Consider the following 24,794-nt stretch of genomic DNA (forward strand, 5'->3'; position numbering starts at 1 on the left):
ATTAAGCTGATTAAATAGCCTTAAGGTGTTCCTTTGAAGCATAAACAGGCAGCATGGAAGATGATTGCACACAGATGCTTTTAGAGAAATGTGACAAATGGGGAATGAAGGTTGGCACTAGTGATAGATGTCATTTGAGAGGGTGACAACTTGGTCAGAATATGATGATTGGAAGTAAAGTGGCAGATTGGTTTTTTGAAAAGGAATTTCACATTTAAAGATGATGGGTTGCCTACTGTTATTGAAGACAACAGTGGACCAAAAATAAAATGATTTTAATCTACCTGTCTTAGTAATTAGTATTATGTTAAGTTATCATTGTAAATACTCAAGTTTAATTCTATCTCAAGGTGAAAAATTATGTACTATTCAGGAAACTTGTTATCTTTTTATCTTCAGAAGCCATTTCTTGAGGAAGAGTTCTGGTGTATTTGTTTGAAAATACTTTCAAGATTGTCTTTTTGTATGTTATAAACAATCCTGTGGGCTGTGCACTGGAAAGAGAGTGCTGACATTGGATTCTACTCTTCTTCACAGAGAGAGAGGAAACCTAGCAAAAGAGAGCAAATTTAGATGTCAGAGGGACCTGCCTTTCTCACTGGACTGTAGAGAGGATTTAGGCAATTATGTTAAACAAGTTTTGTCGTCTTACTCTGACTTTCCCTGTCTCCATGCTCACATTCCAGTGTGTCACCTAAAATGAGATACCAGGGTACATAGTAAGCCATGGATTGATTTCCAGCTGAAATAATTGTATTGTAGAGGCACTGCTCTGCTTGCCTATCTCTTTTTTGAGGTTTTATTATTCCGTTGCCAATCTCCTAAGCAACCTTGAAATAACTACTGATGTTGTTTATAAAATCAATGAGTTCACAATGTTTAGAGGGCTTCAGAAAAATACCATGTTGAGAGGAAAAAGGATGCCCTGTAGCATTTAATACAACTTGGTGAGCAGCCTGTCAGCTAAGACTTGAAAAGAAAAAAAAAAAAAGAAAAAAAAAATCAATCTAGAATGACCAGCAAGTCATAGAAAAATTCAAGCATGCCTCAAGGTTTAGACACTTGATGCGTGTTTTACCCTGCTGTGCACTCTAGTTAATGTTTATAAGTTCAGCTTCTAATTTAGCAGAATCATTCTGTGATAAAAACAAAGTATATTTGTCCAGTACGCTCAACATTTTTGAAATTACAGTGGTTAAATCAGCTGTTTCATTTAGCAAATATTTCAGTTACAGTTGGCATCCTCAGGTATTTTTTGGTGGCTTTCTTGGCGGCACTCCTTCCTCAGTGGGCGTTACACCGGAGTCACGGTGCTTCCTTATGGCATTGTGCTGCTTCATGGAAAAGTGAAATCAAGGTGCTGGGTGTGCTGAGCAATTACATATGGCACAGAGCTGTGTTCAAGTAGAGGTGCCTAGACATAGCCACTGTCCAGGCCTTGAGGTAATTGGGAACGCTCTACAGTACCTGCGTTCCTTTTTTTATTTCAGACATGCAGACTGCATTTGTTTCATGTTCTAAACTGTTGCTTTGCTACTTCAGAAATTAGTTGATTAAATATGCACTTGATGCATAATTTCTAATGCAGAAAAGTAGGTTTGATTTGTGATGAAGGTATTTTAGGACAACCTTTGTTTTCAATCCGCGGATGATCAGTACTGAATTATTTGAAGATTTCAGGGTGTAGGCAATGCCTCCTGTGTAATTTGCAGATCCTGAAACACTTCTTGCTCTTTGAAAGTATCAGTGCTCAACACTTAAAATGCTAAGCTATTCCTTTTATCAGTTCTGTATAATAGAAGTGTATCAGAAATTCAGTAACAAAAAACCCAGTTTGCAATATTACTTCCATTTTTAGTTTTGAAGTAGACTTTCTGTTTTAGAGTAAACTTAGCTGTAATGTTTGTCCTTGAGGAGAGATTTGGTAAGTTTTCTTTGATTTCAAATTCTTTGAAATGTTTTACCAATCAGTTGCCTAGTTCAATGCTAATAAAAATCAAGGGTTTAAAAGCAAATAAATTCAGTCATAGTGAAGTACTTGTTACTATTCATTTGTTTAGGTAAAGTTTGTTTGAATTTTCATAGCATATGGAAATAATCTAAAACACTCCAAAAGGATAAATTGTGATGTCATAGCGAATAGCCCTTGCAGAAAATCTGGAATTCTGTTATACTTAAAACTTCTCAGAAATGGAAACCAATATTTCAGTTCCAAACACAGTGATCAATTATAAATTTTTTTTTTGGCAGAAATTTACAGGGCTTTTTTTAGTTTGTTGTCAATTATTTTCACAGGCTGATCCAAAAGAGTTGATTCAGATGGTCACAAAGCATGTTACTCAGCATGACTATATAGACTGGCCTGAAGAAATTGCAACTTTGATAGATCAGCTGCATTACTACAATGAACGACTGCTGGATTTCACTCAAGCACAGATTCTACAGGGACTTGGCAAAGGAGTGGATGTGCAGAGGTTTACAGCAGATGGGCAGTACAAGAGAGAAACAATACTAGGATTGGCAGAGTAAGTAATGTCAATTGTGTTTATTTTCTTTATTTTAAAATGGAATTACTTTAAGCTTTAGATCAGGAAAGTAAATTGAAAGTAGTGCTGACCTTTAGAAGGAATAAGTTACCAGTTGCTTTAGGTATTTACACTGTGATGTTGCTACAATTGGAGCCTTTTCTATTCAACTACTCCACTTAAATGAAATGCTGCTCAAATAAATGGATTGATACCTTTTAATGGAAGCTATAACTCTTTTTTTATTAGCCACTAATATTAGATTTAATCAGGGATGAATGAAATAAGAGCATAGGTGGAGGTCTGATCTCTTCCTTTCATCTCCTGTAAACCTGCCCTAGCAATCTATTGGGGTGTGCCCAAGCATCAAAGTTTGGTAATGAACTACAGTTTTTTGAGGTTTGTTTGTTTTGTTTTGTTTTGTTTTTTAAAAAAGGTTAATAAACTGTGTTTTATCTTTAATAATTTAGTTAAAACTACTGTATATTACAATATTTTTCCCCCGTAGTCATTTGGACATGCTGAAACCTAGTAAAGCACTGCACATGTTCTGATACTTGGAATGCTTTGTCTCACCTTTCAGTTATCCAGAATAGAAAAAAAAGGAAAGATAAAGGATAGAACTGTTTCTTCATTTTAAAAAATACCTTTAATTAACATCTGCATACAGGTACTTTAGGCTGTGAACAAGTCATGGATATACTTGAACTTTGTATGTTTTGAAGACAGTCACAGTTGAATAGCTGCTAGACTGTCAAAGGAAGAATTCTGTGCGATAAGAAGCTTTTAATGTAATTTTTAACCTAATTTTAAACTACTCTGTGCATAAAGCTTGTGATGAGAATATTTAGATGCTTATAATCTTCCACCTGTGTAGCTACTTATAGCTACAATTCCAATTTTCCAAATTTGTTGATATGAAATGCGGGATAGGAATAGTAGTATATCCTCAGGTTTTGAACGCTAACAAAACTGCTACTTTGCATCTACAAAATCTGTACCTGCATAGATTTTGGCACTGCACTCATAAAAATAGCTTGTAAGCATCTTTTAATGTTTCCACTGGAGTTACCTATTTTGTATGTATTGTTCACTGAGTAAGTATCATATTGGTAGTATTGGTGAATGTGTTACATCTTGATGGTTGTCTACAGTAGTTTCAATACAAAAATTCTTCTGTTATTGCAGATATTTATTTTGTATGCAGCGTATTTACTAACATTCTCATCCAAGAGTCCTTTAGATACTGTCTTTCTCTTCATATTTACTTTACGTTTAAGAAACTTCTTTAGAGTAAGTAGAAATCAAAACACAACATGAAGTAATTACTAAAAATAAGGCTTCATAGCATGTGGAATAGAGTGATAGTTCCTTATTAGGCAGTTGCAAAGATCCAATTAATTACTTGTTCAACTTGCAGCTTCCTTGCTTTAACCTTCTCAGTTGACTCTTAATCTCCATTTTCTAATGAAAACAATGTGTAAATTCAATATAATTGTGTAGCATATTTTTTCTTATTTTTGAATTATCATTAAGCGCGTCATGTTTTTAATCTTTTTATGAAGTGCTGCTTGCAGGAACAACAGCTGGAAGAGATGATATCTTGTTTATGAAATAGCTTTGTACTAGAATGAGCAATTTGCTAAAACAACTTAAAAAATAGTTGTCAATTTTATCTTTCATATTTGATATACTGTCATTAGAGCTTATTATGCATTATTTATCAAATATGTAAAGATCTGAGTGCCTCATGGACTTAATCCAGGTTAGTTCTCATGCAGTTAACAATTTATTTGGGCAAAATAGACCCAGAATCTCCCTGGAAAGGAATTAGGGAAGCTAGAGCAAGACTGAATGGGAATTCTGGAGTAATCGGGTAAAGTCCCGTGTAACTTCAGAGCAACTACAGTGTATAAGGCTTCTAAATTAATCTTATACTTGAGGCCAGCTTTTGTGTTTTTTGTGTTGTTTTTTTGTTGTTGGTGGTTTTTTTTTGTTGTTGTTGTTTTCTTGTTTTCATTCACCTGCTCTGAGGTCTTCAGCCCTTCACTGCTTCTCTTAAAATGCTGAAATCAGAAGTTGATTTTAATGATTTAATACCAGTTTCTTCCTTGTCTTATGTAACTGATCTGAAGTACTTATTTTAGATTTTTAGAAAAACTGTGCAATTATCAAGCAATCTCAATTTCATAACTTAGCTTGTGCTTATTGAGTTCTCAGAACAATTTTTGGTGCATATGAGCTAAATCCTTTTCCAACAGACTAAACCAGAAGGTCCTGTATAAAACCATTTCGAATGTACTTCAGCTGTTATTAGTGACAATAACTTCTGAACCATTGTGTGTGCTTTTGCTGTAATACTCTGCTCTGTTCCAAGTGCAGACACAGCCTTTTCTCCCTAATGCATAGCTGCTGCTGCAGAACTTAAAAACAGCTGTAGCCTTCCATCTCGTTTTCCTGCTTCAAACGTGAGAGGAAGCTAAAGCCTCTTGGCTTAAATCTTCATTTTACTTCTCCAAGTTGGGCTGTTTTTTGGTTTTTGGGGGTTTTTTTGGGGGTTTTTTTGTTTGTTTGTTTGTTGGGTTTTTTTTTTGTTTTGTTTTTGGTTTTTTTTTTTGGGGACAGGCAACTGGAAAAGTGGATCTCATTTACCTTTATTAGAATTGAATCAGGTGGTGGTTCTAATGCTTTGTAGCTGATTGATGTCAAAAGAAAATGTTGAAGATGGTGATTGTGAGCAAACACATGGACATGTATGACACAACAGAGGTTTTAGAGAAGAAAAGGTAAAATTGCTCTGAGCTGCCAAATGTGTATTTCTGTGAGTTTGAAGATAGTCAGCAAAATCCCAGCTGAACGCTACTGTACAAGCATATTTTTTGGTGCTTTCACAGGCATATTTTTGATACTTTGGAAATATGTGCTAGCACCCAGGCAGGATGGTGAAGAACAATCCAGAAGGACTGCTTCTGACTGGTTTTGCACAGTCTTAATGCAGCAACATGCAGGAGGTAAATGCAGACTGTACCTGCACTGCAGCCATCAGTGTTACCTTGATAATGAATAGCTTGTTACTCTTCTTCATTTATAAAATATTGTTTCCTTAAACCTCCATTGCCTTATGCTGCCCCTGCATGCCACTCTTAAGACAGAAAGACAGGACTTCAGTAAGATTTATAAAGTGCTAGGGGGAATGAATCTCAGCAACTCTAAGAGCCACTCCTAATTTGTATGACTGACTGAGTTACTGTGCAACTAAAACATTCATATTATCTTCCTCTTTCAGTGAATTGCAGAGTCACAGAAATGTTGAGGTTGGAAGAGACCTCTGGAGTTCGTCTTGCCCAACCCCCTGCTCAAACAGGGCCACCTAGAGCCACTTGCCAAGGACCATGTCCAGGCAGCTTTTCAATATCTCCAAGGATGGATACTCCATAGCCTCCCCGGGCAACCTGTTTCAGTGTTCAGTCACCGTCACGGTGCAAAAATGTTTCCTGATGTTCAGATGGAACCACCCATGTTTCAGTTTGTGCCCATTGCCTCTGATCCTGTCCCTGGGCACTACTGAAAAGAGCCTGGCCCTGTCCTCCCTGCACCCTCCCTTCAGATATTTATGTACCTGGATGAGATCCCATTAAGCCTTCTCTTCTCCAGGCTGAACAGTCCCAGTTCTTTTAGCCTTTCCTCATGGGAGAGATGCTCCAGTCCCTTCATCATCTTCGTGGCCGTTGACTGGACTCTCTCCAGTAGCTCCATTGCTTGTTTATTTTAGAATCGCTCAGTTCATTTCAGAAGTTCTTGTAGTATTTAATTTTTAAGCAGAGGATTATTAGATCATTCCTTAAGATCATCTTTTCCTTCTGTCAAGACACTCTGTATCTGAATTGATGATACAAGGAAGGCAATATATTGTACTATTTTTTTTTTTTTTTTTTAAGTAATGAAAGTATTGAGATCAGTGTTGAGGACTAACCTGCAGAATAGTATCGTTAACCTCATCACCTCCAGTGTAACTTTTCCCAAATAACCCGTTATCTTCCCCTTAGACAGTGGCATATTCACTGCAGTTGATGCAGTTGATGCAGTTCTTGCATCAACCTTCACTTTAACAAGTGAACCCCTTGTTGACAGTACATCAAATGATTTCTGGAAAATGCAAAGGAATTTAAATTTACATGTGTTGAGATTTGGCAACAGCTGTATATCCCTGGTTAAAAAAAAAAGGTCTGCTTTTATGTACTGAATGACAGCCTGCACAAACTGTGACTACTAATCTGGAGTTTACAATGTAGTGTTGTTTCGGTACTTTTTAATGCTGAAAAAAAAGAATAGAAATCTACCTCTGAAAGATTAGATGACTTATTGAGTATTTTTGAAAAAGTTTAAGTCATCATCCTCTTACACATGCATCATTGTTTGCTGGGTTAAAAAGTGTTCTGTTTGCATTGAAGTATTGAGTTTAGTTTCAAGAGGTCGTGTACAGGAAGCCGTGCTGTACTGCAAAAACAAAGGGAAGATGTCATGACCATTGGAACAGAAGAGGCAGAAGAGACCGAAGGTGCACAAGGCCATGGGTCCTGATGAGATCCATCCGCGGGTCCTGAGGGAACTGGCGGATGAAGTTGCCAAGCCACTGGCTATCGTATTTGAGAAGTCGTGGCGGTCTGGTGAGGTCCCCGATAACTGGAAGAGAGGGAACATAACCCCAATTTTTAAAAAGGGGAATAAGGAAGACCCAGGTAACTACAGGCCGGTCAGCCTCACCTCTGTGCCTGGCAAGGTCATGGAGCAGATTCTCCTGGAAACCATGCTAAGGCACATAGAGAGCAAGGAGGTGGTTGGTGACAGCCAACATGGCTTCACCAAGGGCAGATCGTGCCTGACCAATTTGGTGGCCTTCTATGACGGGGTGACGGCATCGGTGGACAAGGGACGAGCAACTGACATCATCTACCTGGACTTGTGCAAAGCTTTTGACACTGTCCCGCACGACATCCTTCTCTCTAAACTAGAGAGACATGGGTTTGATGGACGGACCACTCGGTGGATAAGGAGTTGGCTGGATGGCCGCACTCAGAGAGTGGTGGTCAACAGCTCAATGTCCATGTGGAGACCGGTCACGAGTGGAGTCCCTCAGGGGTCCGTGCTGGGCCAGGCCCTGTTCAACATCTTTGTCGGCAACATGGACAGTGGGATAGAGTGCACCCTCAGCAAGTTCGCCGACGACACCAAGTTGTGTGGTGCCGTCAACACGCTGGAAGGGAGGGATGCCATCCAGAGGGACCTTGACAGGCTGGAGAGGTGGGCCCGTGCCAACCTCATGAAGTTCAACCTGGCCAAGTGCAAGGTCCTGCACCTGGGTCATGGCAATCCCAGGCACAAAGACAGGCTGGGAGGGGAATGGATTGAGAGCAGCCCTGAGGAGAAGGACTTGGGAGTGCTGGTGGATGAGAAGCTCAACATGAGCAGGCAATGCGCCCTTGCGGCCCAGAAGGCCAACCGCATCCTGGGCTGCATCAAGAGGAGCGTGGCCAGCAGGTCGAGGGAGGTGATTCTCCCCCTCTACTCTGCCCTGGTGAGACCCCACCTGGAGTACTGTGTCCAGTTCTGGAGCCCCCAGCACAAGAAGGACATGGACCAGTTGGAGAAGGTCCAGAGGAGGGCCACGAAGAAGATAAAAGGGCTGGAGCACCTCTCTTATGAGGACAGGCTGAGAGAGTTGGGGCTGTTCAGGCTGGAGAAGAGGAGGCTCCGGGGAGACCTGATAGCGGTCTTCCAGTACCTCAAGGGGGCCTACAAGAAAGATGGGGAAAGGCTGTTTAGTAGGGCCTGTTGCGATAGGACGAGGGGTAATGGTTTTAAAATACAGGGGGGTAGATTTAGATTGGAAATTAGGAAAAAATTTTTTACGATGCGAGTTATAGAGCACTGGAACAGGTTGCCCAGAAAGGTGGTGGAGGCCCCATCTCTGGAAACGTTCAAGGCCAGGCTGGATGAGGCTCTGAGCAACCTGATCTAGTTGGGGATGTCCCTGCTCCTTGCAGGGGGGTTGGACTAGATGACCTTTGAAGGTCCCTTCCAACCCTAACCATTCTATGATTCTATGATTCTTTTTCCCCTGTCTTTCCTTCTTAAATGTATTTCAATAAATACTTTTATTTATCTTAAAAAACATTTCTTTCTTTTAATTTTAATGCTTGTCTTCTGCCTCTTTTACTTTGCATACAACTTGCACAGTGTAAAGTGCCTAATATTTTTCAGGGATTGTAATAACTGAGAGTCATTAAAAGAGAGTTGTGGGGTTTTTACTTTTTGGTTTTTTTTTTATTTTGTGTGGGATTTTTTTTAACTATTAGAGCAATAGTTATAATGCAAAGGCTATTCTGATAGCTGCTTGTGAAGATTTTTTCAGCAGTATGTTCTTTCTTGGCATTTTGCTTTTCTACTCTACATTGTGTGTCTTGTTTTAATTCTACAATATCTGTAGCACTTTACATTCCACTACCACAGTGGAATGTAAAGATACGTTGGACTGAGCATCTGAAAATCAGAATTAAGGGCATGTCAGCACTTCACCTATGGTGGCGAGAAAGTCATAGACTCCAGCTGTAAGCCTTGTTTAGCGTAGCTCAAGATATGATCTAGATGTACATTTGTAAATGACCAAAAAAAAAATAAAAAAGAACTGGGAGGATATCCTCGCTAATCTGCTGTAGTTTTTTCTTCTTTCCTTTTATTGCCATACATACATCAAGATGATGATATAGAAAAGGTACTGAAAGTTATTGTTGCTCCACAAAATCATCCCCCTGTGGCCCCCAGGATTGTAGAAGACAATGTAAAGAATCTAAGAAAGGCTTTAAACATAATATGATAAGGTCTCTGAGGTTTATGGAGTTACCGTAAGTCTTGTAATAATAAAATTTTGTAAACTAATTTACTAGCAGTTGCAATTGTAATCGTTCATGTTGTGTAAGGCTTTTTTCCTTAATCCCACATGACTTTTTAATTTAAAGAATCTAAAACAATATAGTCAGCAGTATTCTCATTAAATAAATTTTTTTAAAAGTTGTTCATGACAGGTCTATTGAGATATCATTGCAAACACTATTTTTTTGGGAATTATCCTAAACAAAAAAAAAACCCACAAAAAATGAAAACCAAACCAAAAACAAAACCAGAAAATCCAGCATCAGCCTTAATAGTGTTGCTCCTATACCAGCCTAAAAACAAGAACTCTGTGTGTCTATTTGAACCATACTAACTTCAGTGGTTTAGTAAAAATTAATATGATGTTAACTTCAGGCTTTGATCAGTTAACATATTCTCCATCTATTGTTTTGTTGAAGGTCTATACAGTAACAGAAGATCAGTTTTTAATATTCCTAGGACATTTACCATTTACACAGTGGAGCTGGATATCTTCACACTTTTTTTTTAGTCTGCAAATACTAAAAGTGTTTCTGTCTGTGAACTTCTAGGAAGAGCTTTGAGGACCTACATACCAGTTGTGCTAAAACACTGTAGGTGTTGCAACTAAATCACATAAATGCTAACTGTGACACATTATGTCCCTTGTCACTCTGAAATTGAAATCAAATTTTTGCTTTAGCACAAAGGTTAAGCAGAAACTGTAATTGAGAACTAAAGTATATGTGGAGTAAGTGCCCGGTTTTGGAATATGTCTGTAGTTTGACTTTTTTTTTTAATTCCCCCCTGTTGTTTTTATTTTTTTTTCCCAAATGGATGACTGAGTATAAGCAAATGCAAGAAGACAAACTTCATGTGTTTTTGTTTTAATAGTGATTCTAGTTTCTTGGTTTACAAAAAAAATTTAGAAAGCAGTCATTACTTTTCTAATGTAAATATTTATTTCCATGTCATGTTTCTAGGGGCTTAGTGTAACTTTTCATTGTTTTCTTTCATATCTTTCCTCTGTAAGAACACTTGAAGAAAATGTCTACAAGATTGCTGTTTCTTTGGCTCAGCGATACAATGTTCCACTTTGGGAAGTTTATATGACTCATCTGGAATTTTTATTCACGGACAGTGGGTAAGTTGTCTCCCCTGCAAGTCATAGAATCATAGAATGGTTTGGGTTGGAAGGGACCTTTAAAGGTCATCTAGTCCAACCCCCCCTGCAAGGAGATCTTTGACTAGATCAGGTTGCTCAGAACCTCATCCAACCTGGCCTTGAACATTTCCAGGGCATCTACTACCTCTCTGGGCAACATGTTTCAGTGTTCCACCGATCTCATAGGAAAAAATTTCCTCCTTATATCTAGTTTACCTCCTTCTATTTTAAAAATCATTGCCCTTGTCCTATCACAGCAGGCCCTGCTAAAAAGTTTCTCCCAATCTTTCTTATCAGCCCCCTTTAAGTATTAAAAGGCGGCTATAAGGTCTCCCCAGAGCCTCCTTTTCTGCAGGCTGAACAGCCCCAACTTTCTCAGTCTGTCCTCATAGGAGAGGGGCTCCAGCCCTCTGATCATCTTTGTGGCCCTCCTCTGGACCCTCTCTGGTCCACGTCCTTCTTATGTTGGGGGCTCCAGAACTGCGAATGGGATACACATACAGTTCTGTTATACAGCAATATGTGCTAACCTATGAGAAAATTCAACTATATTGGCAGTAGAGTTTGGTTTGTGTTTTTATACTTCTTGTGTTATGATAGTTTGGGAATTTATGTCTTTTCCATGTGATGCTTTTATAAATGATCACAAAAACAGGTGTTACAAGCAAGGATGAAAGTCCATATGTGTCTTGTTATTCTTCTAACTATCCCAGAACTTTTGTTTGTGTTTAGGTTTCCATGGCTTTGAATGCTTAGTGCTCTCTTCCAATAGCAACTTGTCTTGTAGTTATTTTTCCAGTCCCTTAGAATATATCCTGAAGCTTGGTAGTTTTTATGTAACTGTTTATTTTTTAAAAAAAGTTTTGCTATGTATTGGTCTCTTTCCTACATAATAGCAAAGGGAATAAATATATTGGAGCTTCCAATTCACATTATTCATCTCAGTTTCTGGATTTTTATAGAAGCACCTTTTAATTAATATTTCTTTGGAACTGTTCTAGCCTACAAGATTATGGCCACAGTAGACCTGGCATGGGTGAGGGCCATAAGGGGAAGAATGCTTTTCAGTTTTGTTTTGTTTTGTTTTTTCCCCGCTTCTTTTTTTTTTTTTTTTTTTCCCCATCTTTGATATCTTGTCAGTCAAACGGACAAGTACTTTTTGCCTACTGAAAGATGAATAAACCCATTTGATGGCCTAAGCTACTTGCCTAAATAGTGCATTCAGATGACAGTGATGTAGAGCCCCCTTGTAATACAACAACTCTTATCTGCTATTCTGACAGACATGATCAAATTAGTCTAGTTTGTTTCAAATTTTAGATTGTGAAGGCAGCTTTAGCTTTCAGCAGTATTTCTCACCATTAACTATTAATTAAAGAGCATTAAAATGTTTCATAAAACATGAGGCATAAAAAACAAAGCCTTATAGATGTTGGTGCCAGATCTGAGAAGATGAAATAACATTCTGAGATTTTCTTTGCTTCTTCCATAAAATGGAGAAGTCATACACTCTAAATTTTGATGCTGATGAATTATTTAGTGCTTTAAACAAGATAGACAGTCAGAATATAAACGTGGCAACACTGGGGTGATTGTGAAAGAGCCAGCTAACTTCTCTGGGACTAGAATGTTACCTAAGGTATTTTGCAACAGTCTTCTATCATTTTCTTTGTTCTTGTCCTCCATGTCAGTTAGTATTCATAGAATTCAGAAATCACTGAAGTACAAAGTAACAACCTTTTCCCTAATGAAATTCAAAAAAGTCTTGAAAATGGATGTATAATAACATAATATGCTACTGAGCATGTTTTTGTTGTATCGTAATCTCATTTTAAAGTTGAGTGGCAGCATATGGCCATTACGATGTATTTTAGTCTTGGGATTATGGCATTAATAATGCATGCTTCGTTATGCATTCATTCTGAACTGAAAAGAAGTTTATTCTAAGACTTAATCTCTTTAACCAAATATTCAGTATTTCTCTAAGCCACTTTACATAGGGAGAAGCTCAAAAGAAGGACTTACTTAGTTTGTATTAACTATTTCTTTGATTACTTCATGACAAATAAACATCACACAATTTTCTGTTATGCTGTGAATTTCAGTCTGATCAAATTTGTTTAGAATTGTATTTTTTGTTATTCAGTGGGAGTGTAATTGTTTCTTCTGAAGAATCTGATCACATTTGATTATCAACAATCTGTAAAATGCATTTTATTATTTCAGCGACAGGAAATGTTATGTTTGCCTGTCACAGAATCTACTATTCCAGAATATTTCTGAACGGCATAACGAACCCTTCCTGTCTGCCACCAGCCCCGCCCCCAGAACACATGGCAAACCTCTCTAGCTCCTGACAATATAATTTAATGTCCATCTAGCCTTTAGTTTGAGCTTTGAGTGTGGACAGAAAACTTTTATACATCAGGTCCAAGTGTCTATTTTGTCTGATATTAAGCATGAATGATGCTTTATTTCCATTAATTTCATACTTATTTCCATTAATATGGTAGAACACTTAACAAGTATTTAGAGAATTAAAATAATGCTTACAAGGTTGACAACCTAAGTAGGGTAGATTATAGATTTAAAAATAAATTAGAAATAACTTCTTCTCTCTCAAAAGTCAGAGAATAATTTCTAAACTGAGAGAAGGTTACATTTGTGATATTTACTATAAGAAAATCGTATTTAGGAATGAAACTGAGACATATTTTACTTGGCTGTCAAAGAGAAGCACTAACTTGCATATCACATTTATACTCAGGAAAAATTGATGTTGAAATTCTAATTTAATCACTTTTAAAGGTAGAAAAAAATCACGTGGGATAAGAAGACATCAGATTTCCAAAGGAAATGTAGTACCTAACGTGGCATATGATTGGACTCTGGGGAGAGTCAAGGTGGTAGTCATCTGCAGGTTACTTCTTTCCTCAGATTTTAGGTAAAACTTTCAGTTGAGAAAGGTATAAGCTTAAGATGAGACTTCCTTGATATGCACCCAGTTTTCTCCCAGCTGAGGAAAAAAGGAGTGATTGCATTTACTTATCTTTTATGTAGTCAGCTGGAGGTGTCTGAATTCGTGCTGTGAAGGAGCTAATGTATTCTTTTCAAAAGGATCAGGGAAAAAATTTCCTGAAGCAGTGAGACTGGCTGAGGTCAACCCAAGGCTTGCTGATATTTTCATAAGCTTTCAGGGATGACAGTTGGAGAAGCAGTTTGATAAAACTGTCAAATGAAATATGCTAAGCATGAATAATAGTGTCAAATAGATTAACTAGTGGGCAACAGCCAATTTTCAGTGATAATGTCTCTCAAAGCAAGCACAGGTGCTCAGCAACTACAGAAAAATGGTTGTAATAGATTGGGAGAACATCTGATTGGGGGACAGGAATTTCTAGCATTGCTCAGCCACAAGGGGGGTTTTTTTGGTGTTTGTTTTTTTTTTTTTTCCATTTTTTGGAGTGTGGAGATTTTTGTTTGGTTGGTTTGCTTTTGTTTTTGTTTTTGTTTTTTTAAAGGCTTCCTGCTCACATACTCTGGACATATGTCTACTTCTGCATATACTTGGAGATGTGAAATGCCCCTTTCAGTCCCACTTCAGTATTCATGACCCTTAATCTGCATGTCCAAGTCCACAGATAACAAGATCAGGAAATATAAGAGCTCCTTGGCTTTTGTTTGTGGAGAATAAGAACTATCTAAATATTTATGAATGAGTATTTGCTTTTTCAAAATATCTTGTAAAGTTGAACCTTAAACAAAGGAAAGTATTGTCCTGTCTCCCAGGTGTGCAGCTGAAGAGTCTTTTATGGCATATCCAGGCCTTTAAAGACAAAATTATTTCTAAATGCAGGTTATCGACACTGGAAGTAGAAGAAAGAGCACGAAGTCTTGGTCTATTTGAGACTTTGAAAACCAGTCCTGAAACCTTACACGAACACATGGTTAAATATGTTTACCCAAGTATTGAAGGCAGAGATCACCAGCGGTTGCTTTATTATTTCACACTTCTTGAAAATTGTGGTTGCTCAGAAGTGGTGAAGCATACTATTAAACCTGAAACTCACATTCGACTCCTGAAAAAATTCAAAGCAGTTGCACCAGGTAGGAGAGTTCTTGTTTCTTTTCTTCATAGCTCTGTTTATTATTCTGTTATGTGAACGTTGACATGATTATGCTTATGTGGTTTATGCTGTTATTCAGGTAACGTTTTTTTCAGTGAGCATATCAGATAAATGCAGGTGATTTAGGAGGCTAGTCATATCTTATAGAAGTAAGTTCCTTCTCTTTATATTACTGCAAATTTAGTTTACTCTATCACAGCAAGCAAAAAAATCTCAAAACAGGTTTCTGTTGGTGATGCAAGTTAAAATTATCAGCAGTGGTTCATAGTGAATTTTTAAAGAAAAAATATAGAACTCCTAAAGCATAATTTTTAACACTGCAAGTTTAACATGAATATTCCCAAGTAATTTAAGACAGTTTACTTTTCAAAAATCTGAATTACATAATATATTAGAAAATTTAAGCATTTTATTTGTTTGTTTTAAAGAGGTTAATTTTATTTTGTGTTTTATACTTGATGTTACCTTTTGCTTTTGAAGAACTACAGCATTATGTGTCTTCCTACATTATCAGCTGCCTATAAAAGTGAGCTGCTGGAAAGCACTCTGAAATTTTGAATGCTAGTTTCGATTTGCTTGTTAGTCAAGTATTAGCAATATCTTGAATTTCAGTTGAAAAACTGCAAATCCAATTTCGGAATGAAAAATACGTACTATATGGGATTACCTACTGTGGGGATGTATTAATTGTTCAATACTGGAATCTCATGTGTATCAGACTTGCATATGAATTCATGTATTGCAGGAAGAAAAAAAAAGACAATTTTTTTTTTTTTAGAGAGGAGGGATTACCTTCAGTTCTTGTTGATGTGATTAAACACTAACATTCTACAATGCTTGTCAAAGAAAAATCTGTCAAGAAGTTATCGTTTGCATTCAAAGCTATTTTAAAATGTTGTTCAAAAAAAGTCCTAAGACTATACACCACGCATAAATTAGTCACTTTGTATGGTAAAAAATTAAATTTATTGTATTATACCCTCAAGTTTGTAGATTGTAGGCAAGGAACAACATCAAAGTGTTTGAAGATATTACAGCCCCAAAGCAAATGAAGAAAAACATGGCAATAGAAGTTGATTGTCTTAAGAATTATATGCGTAGAGAATAAAATAGTATTGTTGTTAGAAACATTTTGTTGTTGCTAGAATAGTTTACAAGAGTTTTCTACCTGTAGGAACCACAGTAGTAACAGGACTCTTTTATTATGTAAATATTCATGTAAATGGGTCTACATGTCCTGTCTCTAGTTGACCTTACTTAGTTTACTTGTGGTTAGTGCCTTACATTTTTGCTGAGATAGGTAGTAAGTACCCATTGTTACATGATCAGAACTCATCTTTTTTAATTAATAAGACTTATATCTTGAGGTGCGTGACATTTTCTAGGCTTTATATGAAAAAAAATAGCAGTACGATTCTATATACTCTATAAATATATTATTGTTTCTTTGAGAATCTGCTTTTTTAGTTTGTATCGATATGCAATGTTAAAATATCTTCCAGGAATTGACAGATCTCACATGCATGAAGACATAAAATCCAGTGTTACCTGTATACAAACCTATCTTCTTCCCCAGTCTGTCAGTATGTATGACTGTAAAAGGAGATGGAGTAGAGTCTTTCTAGTTCTGCAGATACTGGTTTAGTGCTGACTGGTTTACACAGAAATGTAGAGTTTGAGTAGATTTATCTATGAATAACTTTTATTTTGTTTGACTCTTTCTTCTTCTGTCAATAGCTCTTAATTACAAAAAGCTAACAGATGAAAATGAAAACCCTCTGGAAACACTGGAGCCCGTCCTTACAAGTCAAAATATCTTATCTATTTCCAAACTGGCACCCAAAATTCCTAAAAAAGATGGCAGCATGCTGTCACCAAGCTCTATTTATGCTATCTGGTTACAAAAGCTTTTTTGGAATGGCGATCACCATCTCATTAAAAAAATACCAGAAACCACGGATGAGTGGCTACATGCATACGATATGTGTTCAAAGTACTTCGATAGACTTGTTCCGGATGATATTGTCACTTTTATTGATGAAATTACCTTTTCTTCAAAAGCTATCACAAAGGTAAGAGTTATATTGAAAGAATTTCAGGCCTCAGGTAAGGCGCAGTTGAATATAGTATCAAGGAGAAAGTCTCAGCAAATTTTACTTTTTTCATTTTACAGTTTTTAAAGATAAATCCATAAACCTGCCTTTCTCTGCCTACCTCTTCTTTTTATGACTGCCAGTATAAAAAAAGTATTTTTATTCAGTTAGAGGAGTTAGCTCTGTGGATAAGAGAGTTTTTGATGGATCCCCAAAGTCCTTGTATTTTGGTTCAGCAGAGAATAAGATATTATTCTTATGTATTTATTTGTTTTACTTGTGCTCATCCTAAAATCCATTGTGCCGCAGGCTTGTATTTAGTACCAGCCTTTTGCATTCTCAATAGGATGCTCCACAGAGAAGCTTTCTAGGCCAATGCATATGGTTTCTAGGCACTGTAATAATATAAATGATAAACTCTGTCATAATCTCCATATGGCTGAAAGCTTGTTGTTGAAAGAATGTGCTTTCACGTCTGTAGCATATATTACCAGATCTGCAGTTTCTTTTTGCCCAGTGAAACCAACTTATAAGGATATTTCTAACATAAAGTTTTACCTGTGCTTTCTTATGTGTCTTTACTGCCAAGCACCAAAAAGAAATGAGATTTCTTAGATATTCTCTTATTAAAAGATCTTGAGATGTCTTCACTAACTTTATCTGAAATGAAAAGATGATAAAGAGGAGGTATTTTGTGGGGATTTTTGTCTTTATCTTCTCTATTCTGGATTGTGCTTGTTTTCTAGAGGCGTTTATTCATCACATTCAATGAGGTGAATTTCAATTTGTTCCCTCTTTGGATATCGTTTTAGTGTTCCCATGATATTAGTATAAATTTATTAGAACCTGTTGTTCTGGTTTTGTTTAGTGAGAGGGGGCTAAGGTGGTATCTTCTGTAGGAAACTGCTAGAAGTTGCTCCCCGTTGTTGAGTGGACTCGGCCGGGCCTAGGGCAGACCTGCTGCTGGCCAAGGCCGAGCCAATTGGTAGCAGAATGTCCCATGATAACGCCTCTGCGATAACATATTTAAGAAGGGGAAAACAGAAAAAAAAAGAAGGAGAAGATGTGAAGAAGCTGAGCAGGGGGAGAGGCGCAGAGGGGGAGGCTCAGGCCTCGTGGCCTTGCAGGCCTCACCCCCTGGCCTCTCACCAGGCGGCCGACTGGGCCCATCTCGGCCCAGCCCAGCTGCAAGAAGTGGAGAGGAGATGAGCTGGATGATGTGAAGAGATTCTGAGAGGCATCTGTCAGGCTGTTGTGAAGAACTTTTCTTGTGAGAGGAATGGCTGCAGACGCCAAGGTCAGTGAAGAAGGAGGGGGAGGAGTAATGCGGCTCCTGGCCAAGATTCCCCTGCAGCCTGTGGTGATGACCATGGTGGAGCAGGTTGTCCCCCTGCAGCCCATGGAGGTCCACGGAGGAGCAGAGATTCACCTGCAGCCCGTGGAGGACCCCACACCGGGGCAGGCGGAGGCCTGAAGGAGGCTGTGGCTCGTGGAGGGGCCGCTGGGGCAGCTGTTCTAGAGGGACTGCACCCCGTGGAAGAGATGACCCACGCCAGAGCAGTTTCATGAGGGACTGTGGCCTGTGGGTGGGACCCCACAACGGAGCAGGGGAGGAATGTGAGGAGTTCTTCACTCGACTGTGAAGCAGCGGTGTAAAACAACGCATGATGAACTGACTGCAACCCCCATTCCCTCTTCCCTGCCCTGTGCCGCTCGGGGTGGGGGGGAGGGTAGTAGCGATAATGTTAAGCTTGGGAAGAGGGAGGGGTGGGGGGAGGTTATCTTGTTCTCTGTCTCATTATCCAGCTGTTTGTAGTAATAAACGAATAGTTTTCCCCAAGTCGAGTCTGTTTTGCCCGTAATGGTAACTTTAAGGATTTCTCCCTGTCCTTATCTCAAACCTCGAGCCGTTTTTCCTTATATTATCTCTCCCTATTCTCTTGGAGGGTGGGGGCAGTGAGAGAGAGACTGCGTAGTCTGGTCCCAATTGGGGCTGAACTACCACACCTGTCTAACTTTTATCTATACAGAATTTGGTGGGAAGAATAAAATTACTATTCAGAGAAATCTTGGGAAAATGAAAAACTTTGTCGGCACCAAATGTATGTTTTGATCTGTCTGTCATACTAGACCAACACGTTTTATCACTAGTCCATCAGTTGTCTCTCTGTCCATGAGACCTGTTCTCAGCAGAACTACTGTCTTGTTTAGGTGTTTTGATCTTATTTATCACAATTTTACTGAGTGTTTCATGCTTATCAGGAAAGACTAACACTCATGCCGAGATCTCAGTTGCCGTCGGCAGACCTGACCCTCTACTGAGGTAGCCAGGGGATGACTGTTTTCTAATGAGAAGTAAATAATGTCTTCACGTATGATGGCTGCTAGTGGCTGCTTGAAACTTGCTGTTAATGTGTCTTGGACATTCCAAAATTATTTGTCATTTATTTCAAGTGAATGATGCAGAGAGAGGCACTGTGTGTCTGTTTTGAAACACATTGTTTGTTTTCCTTTGTTTATTTCTGTTCAGGATTCTAATACAGCTCCTCTGCTCTCTTAGGATGAGAAGGAGTAGGAGGAAGGAAATATTCATGGCAGGATTAATGTGGTTGATCACCAAGCAGAACTTGGTAGCAGAAATCTGTTAGCTCAAGAAATATTTGAAACGGTCGGTCAAATCAGTGGATTTAGATGTAGTGTGTCCTCTGCACTGGGTTTGAGAATGAAACAGCTGTTTAAGCAGCTTGCAACTAGTTTTGCCTCAGGATCCCTTCCAATTTTCAAATGAAAGTGTACAATTAAAATTATTATTGTGGAACCTGAAAACTTATTTCTCAAAGCTTTGTCTGTTTCCTCTGACTTCGACAAAGCTGCCTTTTGGCTTGCACCTTCTACTTAAAATTTTATCCTGTTTTGAGGCTGCAGTGGTCATACGGCCACTCTTAATCTCTAATTCAGCACTTTCTTCCCAGCCCAGTGCTATGGCCAAGTACTTCATTATGTCAGTTTTTCATTCCCATAACAGATGCACACTTCTGTCTTTCATGGAAGTGCTGATATTGAATATACATAAAGGACTGCAAAAAAACTATGGTCATTACCATGAAATAATCTCTTCTGTCACTGAGACAGCTGAGTTTTTCTCACATACAGAAAATGTGTGGAGTTCTTTTAAGTGGACCTTGAGAGGAAGCTTAAAGTGAGATAGTGTAAGTAGGTTTTTTAGGAGTGCTGAGAGGTGAATTGTCTCCTTGCCCCTTTGCAAAACAAAATAAACAAAAAAACCAAAAAAACAAAAAACCCCCACTGCTGCACACACAGACCTCACTCCCCTCCTGCCCCCTCAAAGTTTCAAAAGGGGAGGGAAGGAAAGCAGAGAGAGAGAAGTCCAGGGAGGTGATGAAATGCACTCTGTCATCATTGTGGAGCAGCACCTCCATCTAAAAGCCCCTCTTGGTCAGAAATGATCAAAAGGAGCCTCAAGTGATGAGGATTAATGGAAGTTACGCTGCGTAGTGGTGTAGGCTACATGAGTTGAACTTTAAGGGTACCGTGGCTGTTGTCACCACGTGGGAACTTTGGAAGCAGGTTTCAGTATATCAACAGTAGTAAGGACAGGCAAGTAAGAGGTGAGGAAAGCAGTAGGAAACATCTTCTACTTGTGTTTCCCTTGGTATGAGAGAGAACTTAGGAGCAGAATGTGTAATCGTGCAAAAGGAAACAGGGATTTAGTGCTGATTTCTGCGACTTGTTGTTCTTACTGAAAAAGACAGAAATGTGCTGGGCTTTGACAGGGGCCCTCTTCTTCACCTATCCCCTTCTACTAGCTCTTCTTTTTAACTTTCTTATGAGTTGAGCCAGCAGTAACTGAATGGAAAAGTGGGTGAATGAGCAGTGCTTGACTGTGCAAAGGAGTTGAGAGAACATCTAAATTGGAGAAATGGGTGTGGAGTTTGCGCTTGTGAAAGGGCAGTTAATGCTGTTATGCTGACTTGTAGTTTAGGGTGTGACTAGGTTTTAGGTGCTCTTATCTCTAAGACCTCAAAGATTTTTTTTCTCACATGTTTCTTAAAATCAGTAGAAATTATTTACCACCTGGAAGATGAGATTGAGTTCCCCAACCTTAAGAGTTCAGAGAATGGTGACATTGGGTGGTGGGAACTGTGTGAGTAGAGATACATCATAGAGGGACTTCAGCAAATCATAGACCCAAGGTGACATGGTTTCTGTACTGGATAATCTCTATGAGACAGATCAGACTGTTTCCCAAAATTTAAAGTTTTTTGATCTGCAGCATATCCTGTAGGAGATGTTTTACTTTGAGGGGTTAAGGGTGACTTGTGAATCCACAGTAATCCTTGATTGCTCTAGTGGCTGGTTATTAACTGTTTATTTTTTTTAAAATACCTTTATTTTGTTTTGCTAAACTGAGCTTGTCTAGTTCTGAAATTCCACCCATAGATCTTTTGTCTGCTGTACTAAAGAGGCAGCCATCTAAGTTTGCTTCCACAGTCAGACATTGAGCACAGGCCACTTGTGCTTGACTTAGATAAACTGAATGGGCTGACCTTCGGAAGTTTTCTGCTCTTTTTTTTTTTTTTTTTTTTTTTGTGTGCATGTGTGTAGTGGGTTTTTCTGTAGGTTGTTTTGGGGTTTTTTTTTGCGGGGCCAGGGGGGTGTTTTGTTTTGTTTTTTTTTTCCACCACTTAGATAATTATCACAGCTCTTCTTTGGCTCCGGTATATCAGCATCTGTCTTCAGTTGAAGAACGTAGAGATTAACGCAATACTCCTGTTGTGTTGGTGGTACATGAAACGGGCAAAGTCCTTTACTCTTCATCAGTACCTTCCTCACACACTGAAGGACTTAAGTATCGATCCTTTGACTACAGCAGCTGACTGCTGCAAGCAGTGAGAGGGTTTCTGCTTGTGACACTTCACTCAGAAATGCTTTTAATTTAGAATAACTATTCTAATTTTTCTGACTGAATAATAATTCAGTCCACCTCTGTAGTGGTAAGCATAGGCTATTTATGCGTATGGAACAGATTTCTCTCTAAAAGGGAGATATTCCAAATATTAGTGGAACTAATGCTTATATTTTTGCATGCATTTTGAGTCTGTCACCTTTTCTTCCAGCAGCTTTGCTTTTAAATAATGCTGACTTCATAGATTCTTATTTACAGTAATGATCATATCAACTTCTTAATATTGATGATGTCCCATTTATTCCCCTTTGTGTCATCTGTATGAAGCATTTTAGGTAATTTGGGGATATTTTCATTCCTTTGTTGCTATGTGATGGGTTGACCCTGGCTGGATGCTAAGTGCCCACTAAACCTGCTCTATTGCTGCCCTCCTCAACTGGTCAGGGGAGAGAAAATATAGGGAAAGGTTCGTAGGTTGAGATAAGGGCAGGGAGAGGTCACTTGCCAATTACCATCACAGGCAAACCAGACTCAAATTGGGAGGGGGGGGGGAAAGTTTATTAATAATAAAATCAGAGTAGGATAATGAGAAATAAAAACAAAATCTTAGAAACACCTTATCTCCACCTCTCCCTTCTTTCCAGGCTCAACTTCACTGTATAAAGTGCTAAGGAAAAAGACAGGGCATGGCATGGCCTGAAGATATACAAGAAATGTGTTAACAGTGTTCTTACATAGTGTGACTGCATTCAGATGTTACCTTTTGAATTACTTGGCTGCTTCTTATCACTTTTTATCACTGTACTTTAGTTGATTTGTCTTGTGTGACCTTTTTTTCTTCATTGGTATTGACAATACCTCTTTTTCTAATATCAGTACATTTTTAGAATCATAGAATCATAGAATGGTTAGGGTTGGAAGGGACCTTCAAAGGTCATCTAGTCCAGCCCCCCTGCAAGGAGCAGGGACATCCCCAACTAGATCAGGTTGCTCAGAGCCTCATCCAGCCTGGCCTTGAACGTTTCCAGGGATGGGACCTCTCTGGGCAACCTGTTCCAGTGTTCTATAACTCGCATCGTAAAAAATTTTTTCCTAATTTCCAATCTAAATCTACCCCCCGCTATTTTAAAACCATTACCTCTTGTCCTATCATAACAGGCCCTACTAAACAGCCTTTCCCCATCTTTCTTGTAGGCCCCCTTGAGGTACTGGAAGACCGCTATCAGGTCTCCCCGGAGCCTCCTCTTCTCCAGCCTGAACAGCCCCAACTCTCTCAGCCTGTCCTCATAAGAGAGGTGCTCCAGCCCTTTTATCATCTCCGTGGCCCTCCTCTGGACCTTCTCCAACTGGTCCATGTCCTTCTTGTGCTGGGGGCTCCAGAACTGGACACAGTACTCCAGGTGGGGTCTCACCAGGGCAGAGTAGAGGGGGAGAATCACCTCCCTCGACCTGCTGGCCACGCTTCTCTTGATGCAGCCCAGGATGCGGCTGGCCTTCTGGGCCGCAAGGGCGCATTGCCTGCTCATGTTGAGCTTCTCGTTCACAAGCACTCCCAAGTCCTTCTCCTCAGGGCTGCTTTCAATCCATTCTCTGCCCAGCCTGTCTTTGTGCCTGGGATTGCCATGACCCAGGTGCAGGACCTTGCACTTGACCTGGCTGAACTTCATGAGGTTGGCACGGGCCCACCTCTCCAGCCTGTCAAGGTCCCTCTGGATGGCATCCCTCCCTTCCAGCGTGTCGACAGCACCACACAACTTGGTGTCACCGGCAAACTTGCTGAGGGTGCACTCTATCCCACTGTCCATGTCGCTGACACAGATGTTGAACAGGGCCGGGTCCAGCACGGACCCCTGAGGGACTCCACTCGTGACCGGTCTCCACATGGATACCGAGCCATTGACCACCACTCTCTGAGTGCGGCCATCCAGCCAACTCCTTATCCACCGAGTGGTCTGTCCATCAAACCCATGTCTCTCTAGTTTAGAGAGAAGGATGTCGTGCGGGACAGTGTCAAAAGCTTTGCACAAGTCCAGGTAGATGATGTCTGTTGCTCGTCCCTTGTCCACCGATGCCGTCACCCCGTCATAGAAGGCCACCAAATTGGTCAGGCACGATCTGCCCTTGGTGAAGCCATGTTGGCTGTCACCAACCACCTCCTTGCTCTCTATGTGCCTTAGCATGGTTTCCAGGAGAATCTGCTCCATGACCTTGCCAGGCACAGAGGTGAGGCTGACCGGCCTGTAGTTACCTGGGTCTTCCTTATTCCCCTTTTTAAAAATTGGGGTTATGTTCCCTCTCTTCCAGTCATCGGGGACCTCACCAGACCGCCACGACTTCTCAAATACGATAGCCAGTGGCTTGGCAACTTCATCCGCCAGTTCCCTCAGGACCCGCGGATGGATCTCATCAGGTCCCATGGCCTTGTGCACCTTCAGGTTCCTTAGATGATCCCGAACCTGCTCTTCGAGTACAATGGGCAGTTCTTCATTCTCGCAGTCCCTGCTTGCACCTTCTGCAGCTTGGGTGGTGGGACAGGAACTCTTGTCGGTGAAGACTGAGGCAAAAAAGTAATTGAGAACTTCAGCCTTCTCCATGTCCTGGGTAACCAGGACACCAGTTCCCTTCTGGAGGGGGCCTACATTTTCCCTGCACTTTCTTTTGTCCCCTACGTACCTATAAAAGCTCTTCTTGTTGCATTTTATATCCCTGGCCAGATTCAGTTCTGCCAGGGCTTTGGCCTTCCTTACCTTATCCCTGGCCATTCGTGCAGCCTCTTTGTAGTCCTCCCAGGCTACCTGTCCCCACTTCCACCCTCTATAGGCTTCCTTTTTCACTTTCAGTTGGTCCAGGAGCTCCTTGCTCATCCACGCCGGCCTCCTGGCCTTTCTGCCCGACTTGTTCTTCGTCGGGATGCACCTCTGCTGAGCTTGGAGGAGGTGCTCCTTGAATATAGACCAACTTTAGATACTTCTTGTGCCTTGCCATTAATATAGATATTTTAATTGAATCTGCTTCAAGGCTGCATGATCGAAAACTTCATGACTAGTG

General features: G+C 39.7%; 1 protein-coding gene across 3 annotated transcripts in view; it reads left to right on the plus strand.

Moving 5' to 3' along the window:
* NBAS (NBAS subunit of NRZ tethering complex) overlaps positions 1–24,794 on the plus strand; it is a 190,357-nt gene that overhangs the window by 106,832 nt on the left and 58,731 nt on the right. For all 3 annotated transcript variants that reach the window (XM_086744896.1, XM_086744898.1, XM_086744897.1), the window contains 4 exons: positions 2,296–2,525; positions 10,468–10,578; positions 14,456–14,706; positions 16,464–16,798. In XM_086744896.1, coding sequence (XP_086601022.1) covers positions 2,296–2,525; positions 10,468–10,578; positions 14,456–14,706; positions 16,464–16,798 — 927 coding nt within the window. The remainder of the gene's footprint in view (positions 1–2,295; positions 2,526–10,467; positions 10,579–14,455; positions 14,707–16,463; positions 16,799–24,794) is intronic.

Source organism: Chlamydotis macqueenii, chromosome 3, assembly GCF_036417535.1.
Source record: "Chlamydotis macqueenii isolate bChlMac1 chromosome 3, bChlMac1.mat, whole genome shotgun sequence".
In the NCBI taxonomy this organism is placed as follows: domain Eukaryota; kingdom Metazoa; phylum Chordata; class Aves; order Otidiformes; family Otididae; genus Chlamydotis; species Chlamydotis macqueenii.